An 18,793-nucleotide genomic window follows, 5' to 3' on the forward strand; every position below is an offset into this window, starting at 1 on the left:
ATCCCTCTCACAATCCAGGACTGCTGGCTCCCAACTGCTTGCCTGCCTGCCTTCCTGATTGCCCCTAACCGCTTCTGCCTGCCAGCCTGATCACCCCCTAACCACTCTGCTGCCAGCCTGTTTGCCCCCAAATTCCCTCCTCTGCCAGCCTGGTTACCCCTAACTGCCCTCTCCTGCAGGGTTGATCACTTCCAACTGCCCTCCCTTGCAGGCCTGGTCCTTCTCAACTGCCCTCCCTTGCAGGCCGGGTGCCTCCCAACTGCCCTCTCCTGCTGGCCATCTTGTGGTGGCCATCTTGTGTCCACATGGGGGCAGAATCTTTGACCACATGGGGGCAGCTATATTGTGTGTTGCAGTGATGATCAATCTGCATATTAGATAGGATAGAGGCCTGGTACAGGGGTGGGGGCCAGCTGGTTTGCCCTGAAGGGTGTCCCGGATCAGGTGGGGTTCCCTTGGGGCGTGGGGCGGCCTGAGCGAGGGGCCTGTGGTGGTTTGCAGGCGGGCCACGCCCCCTGGTAATCAAAGCGGAGGCCCTGGTATCTGGAATTTATTTTACTTCTACAATTGAAACTTTGTAGCCTGGAGCAGAGCCAAGCCTGGGGCTCCCTCAAGGCCGGTAGCCATTTGTGTTGGGGTTATAATTGAAACTTTGTTGCCTTAAGTGGGTGGGCCCGGCCAGGGTGTGCAGATAGCTTTGCTTCCCCTGTTGCCGGCGGCAACCCTGGCCTGCTCTCTCAAGCTCCATTCTGCCGCCATTTGTTTGAATTTGTTTACCTTCTATAATTGAAACTTTGTAGCTTGAGTGGAGGCTTAGGCCTGGCAAGGGCAGGCGGAAAGCTTGGCTTCCTCTGTTACCTAGGAAACCTTGCTCTCTGTGGCTGTAGCCATCTTGGTTTGGGTTAATTTGCATGCTCCCTCTGATTGGATGGTGGGCATGGCTTGTGGGCATGGCTTGTGGGTGTGTCGGAGGTATGGTCAATTTGCATATTTGTCTATTATTAGATAGGATGATAAAGATAAAAGAAAGGTATCGTAGTTATATGGAAATGATTGATATAGGTCTGAAGACATATCCATTCATTTCATTCAATAGTATGCAGTAGACAGCTATAGTTAACAATGCTAAGTATGAAGAAATCATGATCAATGTCTAAAGCATGCAGGAAAGTCCAAATTAAACTGCTCATTTCAACAGATCTGATAAGACTTTAAATTTAGTATGGTACCCTGCTAAATATACAGAATAGTATGTTCAGCCGACCACCATTAACTGAGGCATTCAATAATATGGAACCTGCCATTAAGTGTTCCCAAGGAAGACTGGTCAGCATCATAAATAATTCTAAAATTCTAGTAGTTGTGTAGGTATAAAATGATAGACAAGTTTAAGATGACCTAATGTTAAGATTGGTTGAGAGAAACATTTTTTTCCCCTTAAGTTGTGGTTGTGTTATACATTGAATATGGGAAAAGCAGTTTAAAAAAGATGAGGAAAGGGTTTATGAAAAAAGTGACCTTCTGACTACCAGATTATTCTGCCTACTCATTTTTCTAACTGTGAGTTCAGAGTTCATAAGGAGATGGAAAGACCCACTATAAAGTGATGAAAGACTGTTTATTACTTAGAGACTTCATGTGGCTATTACAAGTTTAAGCAACGATGGAATTCACTTTTCTTTAGCGTTATCATTTTTCCACAGACTTGTCCTTGTAAATAAACCTCTTTATTTCTTTGATAAAAGACCTCAGCTCTGAAGAAAAATGGACATACATGTTTCAGTGTATTAGAAAAGAAATAAGCCATTTGCCCTTGATTTTGTGGAAAATACAACTATATTAGTTGGGGTTCTCCAGAGAAACAGAGTAAATAGGTTGGATGGATAGATAGATAGATAGATAGATAGATAGATAGATAGATAGGGATAGAGATTTAATTATAGAGGCTGAGAAGTCCCGAGATCTGTAGTCAGCAAGCTGAAGGCCTGATACCCAGGAAAGTTGAAAGTGTCATTCTAGTCTACATGCAAAGGCCTGAGAACCAGGGGAGCCAATGGTACCAGTCGGAAAGCAGGCAGGTTTGAAAATAAAGAAGAGCCAGAATTTCAGTTTGAGTCCAAAGGCAGAGAAAGACTGATGTCCCAGCTCACGGCAGCCAGACAGGAAGAGTTCCTTCTTACTCAAGAGAGGGTCAGCCTTCTTATTCTTGAATTGGATTCAACCAATTAGATGAGAGCCTACATTGGAGGGCAATCAGCTTTACTCAATGACTGATTCGAATGTTAATCTCATCCAAAAACACAACCACAGACACACCCAGAATAATGCTTGACCAAATATCTGGTCATCCCAAGGCCAAGTCAAGTTAACACATAAAACTAATCATTACAGCAATATTCCCACAGTGACTAGCACAACCTGTGAAGGGTTTCATTGTACCTATTTTCTTCACTCTCCTTCACTGTATTTTAGAAGTCTACTGCATTGTAGATACCAATTTTGATGGAAAATCAGAAGCCAGAACAGATATAAGTATCACCAAACCTGACTACTGGCGTTTGAAAAGGAGAACACTTCGACCTGTCATATTCACTGTTCTCAGCACCCTATGCAATGCCAGTGGATTGGTTGCTGATTTCCAGGAATTCATATAATGTGAAGCATGAATCATTCTATGCAGATGATTATTTACCTGAGTATTCTAATGTTGAATGACAGATTCTTGACACTATTATTCAGTTAGGATCTACTCAAGCTAAAAATATACCTAAAACCAAAGCAATATCTAGAGGTGTGTTGTTGTTTTTTAACTTGGAAATTTTATGATGCTTGAAAGATTAGTTGAGAATAAAAGAACTCACTTATGGAATGGGAACTATATCAATATTTATGTGGTAGGGAGCGTCTGCCATAAACTCCCACTTAGGAAATTGGATAAATCTGGGTATGGTTAAGTGGTTTCTCCTCTGGTTCAGAGATCTGCTGAGTCTCTAAGACATGTTCTGCATTGTTCTTGTGTCTCTACATTACACAGTGAAAGGCCATAAAAACTCAGTCTCAACTGATTAGCTGCTCAGCATTCACTTTAAGAACCAATATTTTCAACTGTGGGTATCATTGTGGGTGTGTGCTCCTCCAATAAGCTCTACAGTGAGTTTTATTTCAATACATTAAGAATATCTGTCTCGTTGTATGCACCTGCATGGTCTGGTTTGGCCTATTGAAGGAAATATGTGTTCAATTTGTCTTGAAGGAAAGAATACATTCTTGACAGGAGCCTAAATTGAAATAGATTGCATTTCATGTAACAAAAATAAGTGGCATGTACTTATAACTCATTCCTACTGAAATGCAGCAGCTTAAGCAGCATTGGGCTGTGGTTGACTACACAAGCGCTAGAGCCTGCACTCAAATCCTGGTTCTGCCACTTACTCGCTGTGTGACCTTGGGTGAATTAATCTCTCTAGGTTTCACTACAATGCAAATATTACCAATACAATAGTTGAATGAGTTAATATTTGTAAAACACTTAGAATACTGTTTGGCACATAGAATCCAGGGCTTGAAAACAAAATCTTTTTTAATATCTTTTTGTGTCCATATTTTGGATCACTTGCTTTCACGTTCTCAGAAAGCATATGGCATAGTTACATATTCAAAAGCTTCTCAGTGTTTTCAGGCCGTTCTATCAAAAGTGTGAATCTGAGTTAAGATGATGTATCTATGTTTAGGAAGGGGTGAGAACATTCTAAACCTTTCAGAATGCTGAGAAAAAAATTTAATTGATCACTGGGAATGATGCCACTAACAAGGAAGATAACTCAACTCAATCCAAATGCATAGAATATATATATATATATATATATATACACATATACACACACACACATACACACACACACACACACACACACACACACACACACACACACTGAGTGGCCAGATTATTATGATCTCTGAATGCATAATAATCTGGCCACTCAGTGTATATCCTATATAATAAAAGGCTAATATGCAAATCGTCCCCTCGACCAGGAGTTTGACCAGCAAGCAGGCCAGCCAACCTCTCATGTCCCCTCCCCCTTGCCAGGCTGGCCGGACACCACCACCCATGCACAAATTCATGCACCGGGCCTCTAATATATATATACTGAGTGGCCAGATTATTATGTGTTCAGAGATCATAATAATCTGGCCACTCAGTAGCCTATCTAATAAAAGAGCAATATGCAAATTAACTATCACTCCGCTATACCCACAAGCCACGTCCACCATCCAATCAGGAGCAAATATGCAAATCAACCCCAACCAAGATGGCTGCAGCCATAGAGCGAGCAGGAGGTTTGGGTTTCCCAGGCAATGGAGGAAGACAAGCTTTCCGCACACCCTGGCTGGTCCAGGCCTCCACTCAAGGCTACAAAGTTTCAATTATAGAAGATAAATAAATCCCAGATACCAGGGCCTCTGCTTGGGTCACTGCGGGGCGTGGCTGGCCTGCAAACCACCACAGGCCCCTTGCCCAGGCGACCCCACGCCCCAAGGGAATCCCCACCCTGATCCAGGAAACACTTCAGGGCAAACCAGCTGGCCCCCACCCATGCACCAGGCCTCTATTCTATCTAATGAAAGAGTAATATTCAAATTGACTGTCACTCCAACACACAAGATGGCTGCCCCTATGTGGTCAAAGATCCTGCCCCCATGTGGACACAAGATGGCCGCCACAAGATGGCCAGCAGGGAAAGGCAGTTGGGAGGGACCAGGCCTCCAAGGGAGGGCAGTTGGGGATGATCAAGCCTGTAGGGGAGGGCAATTAGGGTTGTCCAGGCTGGCAGAGGAGGGAAGTTGGGCGTGGCTTAGGTGTAGCGAAGGTGCGGTCAATTTGCATATTTGTCTATTATTAGATTAGATGGAGAGACATTGGGGGTTTTGAACAGAGAGGTGATATGATCTGACTCATGTTTCATAAGTGTAACTATGACATCTGAGCAGAAACTGTCCAGTGAAGCAAGGATACATTTTCCAGGAGCCAGATATAGTAGCTTAAACTGAGGTGCTCTCAGGGTAGATGGCATGAAGTCTCCAAATCCTGGATATATTTTGAAAGCTCATCCAATAGATGTCTTTGATGATTGTATGTGGAATAGGATGGAAAGATAAGAGTCAAAATAGTTCTGAAGTCTTTGGCCTGAGCAATTGAAAGGAATGATTGCCATCCGCTAAGATGTGAAGGCTGTAGATAAAGCAGAAGTCCCAAGTTTGAACATATTTGGTTTTAGATTTTTATTATTTTCTGAAAAGTCATCTGGATTTATGAAGCTAGAATTTAAGAAAGAAATCTAGGCTACAAATACAAATTTGGCTTCATTGGCATTGATATTGTATTTAAACCTTGATATTGAATTTAATCACCAAAAAATATTAGTGTGGTTATAGATGAGGAACAAGGACTAAGTCCTGGGCCCTCCAAATCTGTGAGTCAAAGAGAAGAGAAGGAATCAGCTAAAGAGACTAAGAAGAATAGGCCATAAGGTAGGAGAAAAAGAAATAGATAGTGCTTTACTGGAAGCCACATAAAGAAAATGGGTTGAGAAGTGAAAAATTTAGTTTCAAATACTGAAAAGTTCTTTTTAAAATGGAACAGGAATCCATCAAATTGCAATTAGAGACCTGCTCCAATTATTTTTAAATAATTGAAAGGGATTAATTAATTTAAGTGAATTTACCCCTCAGACACATTGACTGTACACATAAGAGAAATAAGACTAGAATACAGTTTTACTTTCTTTTTTACACGAGCATTTTTTTCTCTACTGTCTCTCACACTTATTAATTACTATGTATTATTTGACTTCCTCTAAGGTCCTAGAAGACCATCAGGGACTCTTCCCATCTAAGTCCCTCCTTCCAGTAAAGCCTGCTTTCATACTCTTGCTAGGCTCAATCATTGGGTGGGAGCACTCTAGGGAAGGCATGGCAGGTAAGCAGAGTGGTTAGGGGCGACCAGGCAGACAGGCGAGCAGTGAGGGGCGATCAGGCAGGCAGGTGAGCAGTTAGGGGCAATGAGGCAGGCAGGCGAGCAGTTAGGGGCAATGAGGCAGGTAGGCAGAGTGGGTAGGGGTGATCAGGCAGGCAGGTGAGCAGTTAGGAGCCTGCGGTCCGAATTGCGAGAGGGATGTCCTACTACCGGTTTAGGTTGGACATCCCCCGAGGGTTCCAGATTGCAAGAGGGTGCAGGCTGGGCTGAGGGACTCACATGCACAAATTTCATGCACCGGGCCTCTAGTATATAATATAAAAAGTTCAAGTACTCTTCTAAGAAATTTAAATTATTTTTTACTCATTTAATTTGTACAACACTGCGATGTAGAATTGTTATAATCACCATTTGTAGATATGAAAACTCAGACACAAAGAAGTGACTTTCCCAAGATTCCATAGCAAATAACTGCAACATTCTAATTTGAAACCAGGTACTCAGTCTTCAAAATCCTGCTCTTAACCATCTATTATACCTCTCTTGTACTTTCTCTACCAATACTAGTATAGTAGTAATGTAGGATAATAAAGTATTAGCAAAATCCACAGAGATTATCAACTCTGAACACATTGTGGTTCCTGCTATCTTAGTCACGAATGAATTACATTAGGCTCACAATTGATGAATTCAGCCAAGACACATAATTGCATTAATATGATCATGTTAATGGACAGGATTTGTCAAACTGTGAGTTAACTCCCATTAGTGTATCATGAGCAGCATTTTAAAAAATGAAATAAAAGAGAATAGAAAGTAACAGAAGGCATTTCTTGTAATAGAGGAAAATTATAGGGGTGTGTGTATGTGTGTGTGTGTGTGTGTGTATGTGTGTACTGGATTCAGAAATTATTTATTAACTGAAGGTTGAGGTTAAAGGAAAAACAAAAAATGTTAAGTCTTTGTTCAAGGATCCAATGAATTCTCCTTTCAAGAAGAGTTAATTCTATTGCCTACCTATAGATCATTATCAATAACAATTGGCACTGGATCATCAACACATTTTAAATAGGAAAATGGGAGCTTCCTCAGAACTAGATAGATTATAGTTAGAACTGTAGCTACCACTTAACCTGTCTATGAGAAGGTAATAAAGTAGGAGTCTTGAAAATTAATCCTTGGGAAATCCCAGATGGATTAATGCCATTGGTTATTTCATCAGCCATCTCATACTCTACCAACGCAATAGAAAAACATTCATTTTCAATAAAACCCTGGACACTGAAAATATAAACGAAAATTATGAAGGATTCAGCTAGTTTCCCTCTTTTATTTAACATTTTTTTCTGCCTGCCTAGTGCACTAGTTCGACATTTTTCTTTGTTCTTATGGGCATATATCTAGCTTCCTCCCACAGATCTCTTACATGGCAAGAATGATACAAACTCTAAAAATTATTCTTACCTCACAGATGTCAAAAATGCATGAGCATGCAGTGCATACTGGGCTGTGGGTGGCACAGAAGGAAAGATCCAAGGCAGCCATATGCAGTATCAGTTTCTTTGGGGCAACTATACATGGCCTTAATACACCTGAGGGGCCATGACTATAAGAGATGTCTCTTAGTTCAGCCAAGCTGCCAGCTACATTTTACTGCACACTCACTGTATTCAGAGCTCCATGTGGGGTATGGTGGGAGTTGTGGTCTTCTTATTCCAGAAACTTGCAATTCAGTAGAGAGACAAGGCAAACAGGTGTGATGAAAAGATATCACCTTATAGTACAAGAAAAAGCGGATGATTTTTCAAAAATTTTTTAAGTTTAATTTTATCCAAAATTTATAAGAATAAGTTCTATACACTTATAAAATATTTGATTACTTGTATTCTTTGAAATTTATTGAGAATTGTGGGTTTCAAATTATATTTTTTAATTTATTTTTTGTTTCAGTCCTTCTAACCGAAGATGGCAAATGTTGACTTAAGCAAACAAATATAATTATAATAAATTTAATTTACATTTCTTTGAAAGAAAAGATTATGGGCAGTGGTAAAAATGTAACCAAGCAGCAGATACTCTAAATAAGCCACATAAATGTAAACCACTGCTGAGCTTTAAAGATGAAAACAAAGGATTTTTTTTTATTTTCCCCCAACTTTTAACCATAGCCTCAACTGCAGTCTTTCTCTTCAACCAAAAAGTAACACTATAGAAATGAAGTCCTGGGTATTTATGTTCATCATAAGTATGTGTGATGGGAAAAATCACTATCACCCAAAGTTATACTATCTGAAATGGAAATAATGCTTTTGTATAGATTTTCATCGCAGAAGAATCTCATGCCATAGGTGATACAGACTGTGGCCTAAGATAAGAGACATACTCAAGTTTTTTTTTTACCTTTCTTGAAGATGTAATACTGATATCCAGGTTTTGAGATTCAGAATGTAATTGTTGTTACAGGAGGAAAAGATGAATTTAGGATTTAATGTACAATTGTATGTATCCTATTATTCAGCAAGAAACAGTTTTAATAGATTTTCAGAAATGCAAACTCTTTGAATCTGCAAAGAAATGCAATAAGAAGAGTTAACACTATAGTTTGACTCTGGGTATCTGATTTTTTTCTACAGTTAGCACTTCACAACCAGATGCCTCACCTTCTAAAACCAGTATATTGCTCTCAATATCAACAGCAACTGCAGAAAACATATCACAATCTCAAGGTATGACTTCTGTGTGCATGACTAGAAACTCACTTTGCTCAACTCCTTATCACCTAGAAAACCCTACCAATCTTTAAAAAAATAATAACAGCTTTATTAAATTATAATTGCTATACAAAAACACACATCTACAAAAGGGGAGACATGAGGAAACTGTTGCAGGTGATGGATATGTCTATTGCTTTGATTGTGGTGATGGTTTCATGGATGTATGTCCAAACTCATAAGATTGTATATATTAACCTCCTCCCAATCTTGATTTGCAAAACAGAATTCTTTCAGAATGAGATCAAATGTATTCATTTGAAGCATCCTACCTATAGATCACAGAGACTTACTTAAATTGAGGCCATGGGGATGGAGGGAGGATTGTGAGGATTGGCACATGAACCAAAGGTAACCTATTTTTTCTTTCTTAAAATAATAGGCACTGAGAGTGCAAAAAATGCAAGCCCCTCTTCAGCCAGCTCCTCGCATTCCAGTGAGTAACAGACATATCTTCATTCATAGACATAGATATGCAGAATATTTTAATGTTACCAATAAGCGAAGGGATTCAATTACAGATAGACTTTTATCAGCTTTACTGAACCTGCAATCCTGTCTAACTGCCACTTGCTTTGAGAATTTCCTACTTATGAGTCTTAATGAGCACACTTTTGAGATTATTTTCTTACCTTAGTGCTAAGCAATTCCACCAAACGTCAAGGTGAATTGATGGGACTAGTCTCAGATAAGCCAAAGCATACAGATAGAGATCTCCATAACAATGAATTGTTTACCTTCACAAAACTTTGTCTTCATGTTAAAATGGCCGTTTAAGAAATGTTACTTTGTAGCAAACATAGATATATGTCATATAACATACAGGTGGGGCAAAAATAGGTTTACAGTTTTGAGTGATACACAGAGTTCATTCTTGTATTGTTATTTATTAATTAATTATTGTTTTATTTTCCATATGAACAACTGTAAACCTACTTTTGTATATGATTATGCTAGGACTAAATAGACTTAATTTCCCTGGAAATTAAGACTAATATGAATACATATGAAGCTGGGATGATAATACATATGAAACTGGGATGAGTGCTTGCTTCGGCAGCACATATACTAAAATTGGAACAAAGCTGGAATGATAGGTTTAGGTAAAGCCATTCTATTCAATAGGTCAGAATTGCATTCATTGACCCGATGATTTAGGGTTTCTTCATTTGGGAAGCACTAATGATCTCACTGAAGGTCTAATATGAACCCAGAACTTACTTAAAACAAATATTTAATCATAACAATGGAAGTGAAAACCACCCTACAAATGAATTGGTTAACTATTCCATTCCCTGATAAACATGAGGAACACATAAGCAAGCAGATGAGAATACCTCACTAAATGGTAACTATAATTTCTATAACTCTAGTTTTACCCCTAGGACAATGTTTTCGATTTATCACTGTTGTTTCAATCTGGAAAATGATTGGCAGAAAAGAAGGCAGATACTAAAATAAATTAATTAATAAATAAACAGCAAAACCCTCCTCTTAATAAAAATAGGAAAAAAACATAATCTCCCAGACATGTATGTACAGGTGCACACACATGCACATTGTTCTTGAACCATTTGTTCATGTTTAGAAATAATGTGCACTATGATATCCAATTATATCCACTCATGTTATTTTATACTTTTTCTGGTTCTAAGATATTACTATGGAAAGATATGTGTGAGTTTTTCAGAAAGCCAGTTTTATAACTAGGGTAGTTTCAGTATTGGCTATATAAGTCCTTTTTTCCAATAATTTGGCTATAAAGTAGTAAAGAATATATGAGTGAATGTGGGTCTGACTCTAGGTCTAGATGGTATCTTCTCCCTCTTGTCTCCCATCTCCTCACTGCCCCAGTCTCCAGAAGAATGGAGAACTACCTATCTTAGGTTTGAAATTTTATTTCAGAAAGGCTACAAGACTGACATCAAGTGGATACGTCAGAAACGACAACTAAAACAAAACCCATGAATCAGATAGATCTTCTTTGCTTAAAATACAATATTTTAAATAGAATGATGTTTAAAGAAGAAAGCATGCATGCTTTTGCTCAGTTCATAAACTATTGTGAAACTCAATTGCCACTCTAACTGACAATGTCCCCACTGCTTCTTAGGTATTATTCTGCCGGTGGTTATTGCTCTAATTGTAATAACACTTTCAGTATTTGCTCTGGTGGGTTTGTATCGACTGTGCAGGAAGACAGACCCAGGTGGGTAACACTGTTTTGTTACATTTTGTTTCCTGAAAGGAGAATGCTTATGCTAGATCTACACTTAAATTTATACTCTTCAGGGGAGGCAGGAATTGTAGAAAGAAATAAAATGCCATATTGCTTGATCTCAAAAATAGAGGGGAATGAACCGAGAAATCCATGGAATGCTGGCTAGTGTAAGGAATAGGGATTAACTACTAGTGGCAGGTATCAAATGTGAACAAATACCTTTCAATGAAACAGCCCGTTTTGTGGGCGGTTGGGGGAATGTGGGAGTCCAGAAGGCGTGAAATGGCATGCCTTACCTATTGTGAAGGTTTGTTCCTTTTCCGGGAACAAGGATAAAGCGAAGTCTCGCTGAGAACGTAGTTTAGGGGCCCATACTCTGAAGAAGACTGTCCTGTGACCCACTTCCCTTCTGGGAAGCACAGCTTCCTTCCAGTGAAAATGTCTTCCTTCATGACTGTGTGTTCTGCACATTGAATTGGTTCCTCGGGACTGAACATTATTGCAATTTTTAGTGGAATTCTAGTTTGAAATTATTACCCTTCTTAACCTCTCCAGTAGCATTTGGAAGTCTTTTCCCTTTTCTTCCAAAAAGTCACTGCTCTCTTTTAAACATCCCCACTCTTCCTTTTCTTCCTTTTGATATTTCATCTTCTCCCTGCCTCTGAAATACTTATGAATCCTATAATGGCATTCTATTTTTTATTCTTTTTTAAATAAATGTTTAATTTTAATATAGATTTACATTCACAGAAACATTGCAAAGATAGTTTCAAAGAGTTCCCACATACCACATAGCTGTTATTCTTATTATTAAGATGATATAGCCCAGCCGGTGTGGCTCAGTGTTTGAGTGTCAAACTATGAACCAGGAGGTCACCGATACAGTCCTATTCCAAGTCTGGGCACATGCCCGGTTTGCAGGCTTGATCCCCAGTAGAGGGCATGTAGGAGGAAGCTGATCAATGAGTCTCTCTCATCATTGACTAGGGGCCCAGTGCACGAAATTTGTCCATGGGTAGGGCACTTAGCAGCTGCTGGCTGCCGGCCGATGGCCAGGGCCTCCCTTTGTTCCACGCCACTCCCTGGTGGTAAGCGCACTTTATAATAGCAGTCGAGCTCCTGGTCAGTCAAATTCCCACCCAAGGGGACAATTTGTATATTAGCTTTTATTATATAGGATGTTTCTATCTTTTTCTCCCTATTCCTTCCTCTGTGAAATCAATAAAAATATATAAAAATAAAAAGATGACATATTTATCACAATGAATTAACTAATACTGGTTGATACATTATTATTAACTAAGGTCCCTACTTTTTTCAGATTTCTTCCAATCTTATTGTCTTTTCTCAGTTCCAGGAAATTGAGCTTTTTACTCAACATTTCATCTGAATAGCCCTTCAGTTCCCATGGCTCACACTCTCCTCTATTATCTTAAACATAAATCTATTTTCCATCACAGACCCTGCCCTGCTTGTGTAATGTGGTGTTATGTACCCATGCCTTTGTCCATGCTATTCCTTCTCCTAGAATGTCCAGCCCACTTTGTAACTTTCATAAAATTCCAATCTCCCATTTGTCCATTAGCACCTACCTCAAACACCAATTTAATGTATCTTTCTTTGCATAACACATCATCTCTTTAAGCAGAATTCTATAGAATTTTATGAAATTCATCATGTAATAGTATAGTTACTTCTCCATGTACCTGTCCCCCCTTAGTCTGTTCCAGGTTCTATAGTAAAAATATCACGACTGTGTGACTTAAACAATAAACATTTATTTCTCACAGTTATGGAGGCTGAAAAGGTGCCAGATTGGGTGTCTGGTGAGGGTACTCTTCCTGGCTAATACATGGCCACCTGCTCACTATGTCTTCGCATAGTGGAAAGCAAAGAAGTACTCTGCAGTCTTTTTTTTTCCCCCAATAAGGGCGCTAATCCCACTGAGGATTCAACCCTCTGACTTAATCAACTTCCAAAGGCCCAACATCCTGATGACATTATATTAGGCATTAAGATTTAACATATGAATTTTAGGAGAGCACACACATTCAGTCCATAATATCAGGCAGCCTCTCTAGTCACACATCATGTATTATTCACATTGCATTGTGCATAATATAAGACAGAATCTACTATAAGCTTGTTTAGTTAAATTTTCAATAAAATAGAACCTTGCCTTTCCTCATTTTAATTCTAAATATTTCACTAGCAGAACTCTAAGTTTCAAATACTGTTAAAAAGTAAACATCCATTTTTATAAGATATATAAGCTACACTGTTTACCCCATAGACGTTGTGCCCCCTGCATACTAATAAAGGCTGTTCCTAAAGCCAGTGTCTAACCATGCACTGCATGGACAGCTTGGTGCAAGAGCGTAACAGTGCAAGGGGAAGTTATGAGACAAAAAAAATAAACAACACAAACAAACAAAAAATACTAGTGTTCATATTAGCCCTTGATGGAGAATGAGAATAAACAAATCAATGACTTTCCCTTTGGGAGTTAGTGAATAAAGCCTCTTAATAATGTCTAAAATATGTTTTCTTCCTCAGTTTCCAGAAGGAAAATAGCATTTTTATAAATTAGTTTAATTTCTCAAAGTTTCTAATCCACCAATACTATTTTTATGGTAAATCAACCATCCAAGTTGAAGCTTGTGGGTGTTGAGCACATAGAAGAAATTAAAAAAAAAAAATTAGTGTGCTAAATCTATCTGTAAAAACACCCTCTACTGAGAAACTGCTTTACATAGGAAGATTTGCAAATAAGTTATCTGAAAAGTTGACATTTGCTATTAAAGAGGATGAATTGAATCATTGAGGGGGAAAATGTATAAAATTCCAACCACTATGGAAAGTAAAATAAAATAAAATAACTATAATTATGGAGAATTATTCTGAAGACATACAATACTTTATAACCAAGTTTGGCAGTTGTGCAATTAGCCAAATCTATTTGGTTTCCATTAACTTTGCTTGCCAAACAGAATTTATAGCATTGCTGTCATTAAATGAGCACCATTAAACACCCACAGTAATCACTCTTCAAAATGTGGGTGAGACTTCATTAAGTTCAGAAAATTAGTAAACCCACTCTGCTCACTGGAAGACAACATTAATCAGAGATTTCAATATGAAATTGAGTTTATCCGGATAATGTTGACAGTAGTCTGAGCTTTAACCCAAATACAACAGCATCTATTCTGAAAGTAGTCTGTTGGTATGTGTCTATCTGGTAATAAACCCATTATTACCGTATTCCAAGGAAAAATATTAAAATAGGCATACAAACAGTATCACTGCATGTTGGAACAGGGCTGTGAGCATCACAGGTGATATCATATAGAGCACTTACAGCAGGAATTTTAAAGTGCTGTTAAAACCCTATTGATGGTAGGGAAGACAAGGTCAGGTCTACTTGGTGAACAGCATATGGTATCATGAATTAAATCATAGGAATTAAGAGTCATGGTGGTGTATGACTCTTACCAGGTGAAGCTGAACTAGCCAGAATATTAGTAGAAATCAAGGTCTTCATAGTACAACTAGAGGCCCGGTGCACGAGTTTGTGCACCAGTGGGGTCCCTCGGCCTGGCCTGAGGGATTGGGCTGAAACTGGCTCTCTGACATCCCACGAGAGGTCCCAGATTGTGAGAGGGCACAGGACAGGCCAAGGTCCCACCGGTGCACGATTGGGGCCATGGGGTGTGGGAGGGGTCCAGAGTGTGTCTGGCCTGTCTTGCTCAGTCCTGATGGCTCAGTCCCAATCAGTGGGACCCCAGCAGCAAGCTAACTTACTGGTGAGAGCGTCTGCCCCCTGGTGATCAGTGCACATCATAGCGAGCAGTTGAGCGGCCTTAGCATATCATTAGCTTATTACCCTTTGATTGGTTGAACAGCCGATCGAAAGACCAGACACTTAGCATATTAGGCTTTTATTATATAGGATAGGCCACAGTGAATGCAAGGTTTTACCACCATTGCTTCCCGAGGCCATGCTCTTGTGCAGAATGAAACACCAGCATTCTCACTCTAGGCTCAGGTTGTTTTCTACCAGGTCCCATAAGCAGCTTGGAAAAGCATACAGAAGATGAGATGCCATTAGTAGCCTCAGTAATATTTTGTAGGGCACTTTAGAGAGACTGAATTAGTGCAATTCAGATGCAATTAGAAACAATATCATAGTTCACCACAAATACAGAGATTTGTGTCCCCACAAAAAGCCACGAATAAAGAAATGTCAGAAATTCAATTCTCTGGTATAAAAAGGCAATTCAATACTTTGAGGAGAATTTTTTTCAGAGGTACTGAAATAAACAGAGACCTTTTCTGGTGTTTGCGGACTATGTGATAACAAATAGTAGTTTCACCTAGTGATAAGAAACTTAGTGCAGAAGTAAGTTCAGTGGAGTTGGCCTACTTGGGACTATCCCGTGAATGTATTAGCCATACCTGAGGAAGGAGCGCTAACCATGTCTGAGAAAATGAACAAAGAGGCAGGGAGTGGGGAGATTAAAAAAGTCAAAAATTGGCTTTAGAAATATCTCTGCACCGAAAGTGGCAGGGGTCTCAGGGTTTTTTTTGTAGCCAACCTTCTTATAACTCTAATAATTGTCTCCTCTCCTAGGCACAGCAGAAAATGGGAATGACCAGTAAGTAAAGCTACATCATTTTTTTCTAGAAGCTCTGACTGTATCATTTACATAAGGAAAAGTATTGATCCTTTACTTACACATCTTTGTATTTTTAAAGAATTTGTGTAGGAAGTATTGTAAATGGAGTTTAACTATTTGTCAGAGCTCTCTCTTTTCAACAGAAATTCCAACAACTAAAAGAGGGCTGTTCTTAAGCTATTCAAAAGTGTTAAAATTGGAAATCAAAAAGTGAAATGGAAAAATGAATATAACTACAATAATAAATATAACACATACCTTGAATTTTAAAATACTTTTCCCAGGGGATTGTTGAGAATGTTTCTCACAATTAGGAAAAAATCATGCCTGCACCTTGAGACAGCTCTGAGTGGCTTTATTAATAGTAGATGTGTACCTCAGAGGGAGGGGAGGGGAAGGTGGGGATAAAGGGGAGAGATCAATCAAAGGACTTGTGTGCATACATATGAGCCTAACCAGTGGTCAAGGACAACAGGGGGGTGGGGGCATGCGTGGGGAGGGGTTTGGGATGGGAATGGGGGGATGAGGACAAATATCTGATACCTTAATCAATAAAGAAATTTAAACAAACAAAAAAAAAAATAGTAGATGTGCATTCTGCTTTGACTTTTTAAAAACAAGCAAAGCAGTTGTTACCAATCCACCCGACTGTTGCAATCAAGGTGCTATAAAGAGACTATTTTTTTTAAATGAATGTCAAAACCAATTCTGTGCTTAAGTTTTCTTTGTCGACCTGAATTTGTATCCTGACTTTATGTAGGTGTTTTTGTATGTTCATCAGGCAATGAAACTTAGAAATACTATCTGTAGGTCACCTACCCTTCTTAATTAGAAATAAAGGTTCTTGAGATGTCCAGGGAAAAGAAAAAGGGTTTGAAAGTGTTTAGCATCTGAGAAATAGGAGGCGGGAACTCTTGGTTAAAATAGGCTGCAGTGTCCAGGACCTCGTAAAAAGGGATACTCCTAGAATTCATCAGCAGCCCCCAAAGTTTGGAAACATGTCTGTGCCTTTCCCTTTGTAATTCAGGACTGAAGCCATGTACCATATAGACCTGTGACAAGTGTTTCCCATGATCCATCTTGATGTTTAATTTATCTGAAGACCATAGCTGTAGCAGAATGATGGAGATTTATTGGCTTGATTCCAGAAGTGGAAAGTGCTATATGTGTGTCTGCATGTGAAGAAACACAGGTTTTGCCATAAAAACACATAAAATATATATATGGTTCTGTATCCTCTTCATTCTGTGTGTATAATGTTTACTTTCTATCCCAGATATGCCATGCTAATTACTATGGTGTTAATTTAATGTTTTCTGTTCCAAATAGACCTCAGTCCGATAAAGAGAGTGTGAAGCTCCTCACTGTGAAGACAATTTCTCATGAGTCGGGTAAGCTCCCGAATTGTGGATTAGATGGAAAAGGGTTATTTCAAAGTTCTACTTGGATTTTGTTCATGTTGAAACATAACTGGAAAGCAAAGCTTCTTTAGAAATTGTCGATTAGTAATTCCCAATACATATCAAATTTTCCTTGAAAGGAAATACAAGCCCTACAAATATAATTTTTGGGTAAAAATTTTTGGATTATCTGACTTTTAGAAGTTGATTTTTATAATGTGTAGATGTGTTCTAAAGAATGGGAGGTAACTAGAGTCATTTTCCATTCTGCAAAATGGACGAAAGAACATTACATGTACTATATAGGGTTTTTATTATCGCTGTTATACTGTTTCATTTTTGCCAATTGCTGTGTATACTCCCCTGGAACCAGGATTTATCAGTTAAAGTGTAAATCATATTTTGTAACTTCACATGATTTTAATTGAGTTTCCCCATGAGGACAAAGCACAATTTCCTGTTGATAAAATTTACATTTCTTTTTCCAGTTTCTTCGGTTTTGATTTTGCTTGATTTGAAATGTAAATGTTTTTTTCCAAAATATATATATGATTTGTATGAGTTATAGTGTATCAAGCGCAATGATAAACGAGATGCCACATAGCTTTTAAAATTAAAAAAGCACTGATTGTTTTCTTGTTTTGAGTAGACCACAGATTTAAAACACCAATATCACAAAACAGATAAATATAAAGTAATTATTAGCTTTACAAAATGGTACAGGTGGCTCTAACTTAACTATCAAGTTACATTAATACATTTAACCATTCAGTTCCCCTAATTTTACCTATGCAAACTAGTTTGAGAATGCTGATGTTATTCCAAATGTGAGCTACAGAATGATAAACTACATTATAAATATGTAGCAATTTTTTAAATAAGACAGCTATAAATATTGTCTCACTTCAAGAGCAAGATATCAAAGGCTGAATGTGGTCCCAATTGCAGGTAGGAAATTCTAACTAGAACAAACTACAAGAAGCAAACAGAAGACTTGAGAAGTGAGGGAACCCAACATCTGTAGACAGACCCAAACCCCTCGCATGAGCCAGTCTCTTAAGAGAGACCTTCATTCGTGATGTACCTGGTTCCTTTATTCCTACCTGGTTCTCTCAGAGGTAACCCTCTGAATGGGCAGAGGAGTCAAATTAATTGATAGGGTGATTGGAAACCAATCACAGGTTCCCTGGCCATTCACCTGGCTCCACAAAGTAGCCTAGCCTATTCCACTAGGTAAGAGAAAAGGAGCCTAAATATGAACTAGTCCTGAAGAAGTTCATGAAGGATCCTGAGCATGACTATACCATTTGTCAAGAAGAGTTATCAGAATCTGCCTGTGACTTTTAAGCAAGCATCACAATAACGTCGTGTCCATTGGGAATTTAACCTAACCTGCAGCCAGGGCTCCTCAAGCTGGGGACGGGCTGGCTACCCAGCACGTGGAAGAAGCCTCTGTGTATGAGTCCCTGGCTCTCCTGGTGAGGAGGGGCTGGGATCAGGACCACCCACTCTACCATCCTTGTCAACCAGGGAAATGACAACGCACACCAGAATTGAGGCTTCCAGAGGGGAAAACTCTAAAGAACCATTTGTTTCTTGATGGCAGATTTCATATCTGATTCTTCTTTAAGGACCAAGGGAAATTCCACATCAGCTGACATCTCCCATTCTCGTAGTAATCGAAGTAATAAATGGAATAGACTATGGTGTGATAATTAAGACTTTTAACTCTCCAAGCTCCCTTTACT

The 18,793-nt window shown here is 38.9% G+C and overlaps 1 protein-coding gene across 7 annotated transcripts in view; it reads left to right on the forward strand.

Moving 5' to 3' along the window:
- The window catches only part of EMCN (endomucin), a 96,910-nt gene that overhangs the window by 68,842 nt on the left and 9,275 nt on the right, over positions 1 to 18,793 (forward strand). For 4 of the 7 annotated variants that reach the window (XM_054727053.1, XM_054727047.1, XM_054727040.1 and 1 more), the window contains 5 exons: positions 8,611 to 8,703; positions 9,131 to 9,184; positions 10,862 to 10,957; positions 15,600 to 15,624; positions 16,975 to 17,036. In XM_054727053.1, coding sequence (XP_054583028.1) covers positions 8,611 to 8,703; positions 9,131 to 9,184; positions 10,862 to 10,957; positions 15,600 to 15,624; positions 16,975 to 17,036 — 330 coding nt within the window. Of the gene's footprint in view, positions 1 to 8,610; positions 8,704 to 9,130; positions 9,185 to 10,861; positions 10,958 to 15,599; positions 15,625 to 16,672; positions 16,781 to 16,974; positions 17,037 to 18,793 lie in introns of those variants that run through there. The other 3 variants (XR_008558257.1, XM_054727064.1, XM_054727055.1) reach the window with 2 other exon arrangements.

Source organism: Eptesicus fuscus, chromosome 2 (genome assembly GCF_027574615.1).
Source record: "Eptesicus fuscus isolate TK198812 chromosome 2, DD_ASM_mEF_20220401, whole genome shotgun sequence".
Classification (NCBI taxonomy): Eukaryota; Metazoa; Chordata; class Mammalia; order Chiroptera; family Vespertilionidae; genus Eptesicus; species Eptesicus fuscus.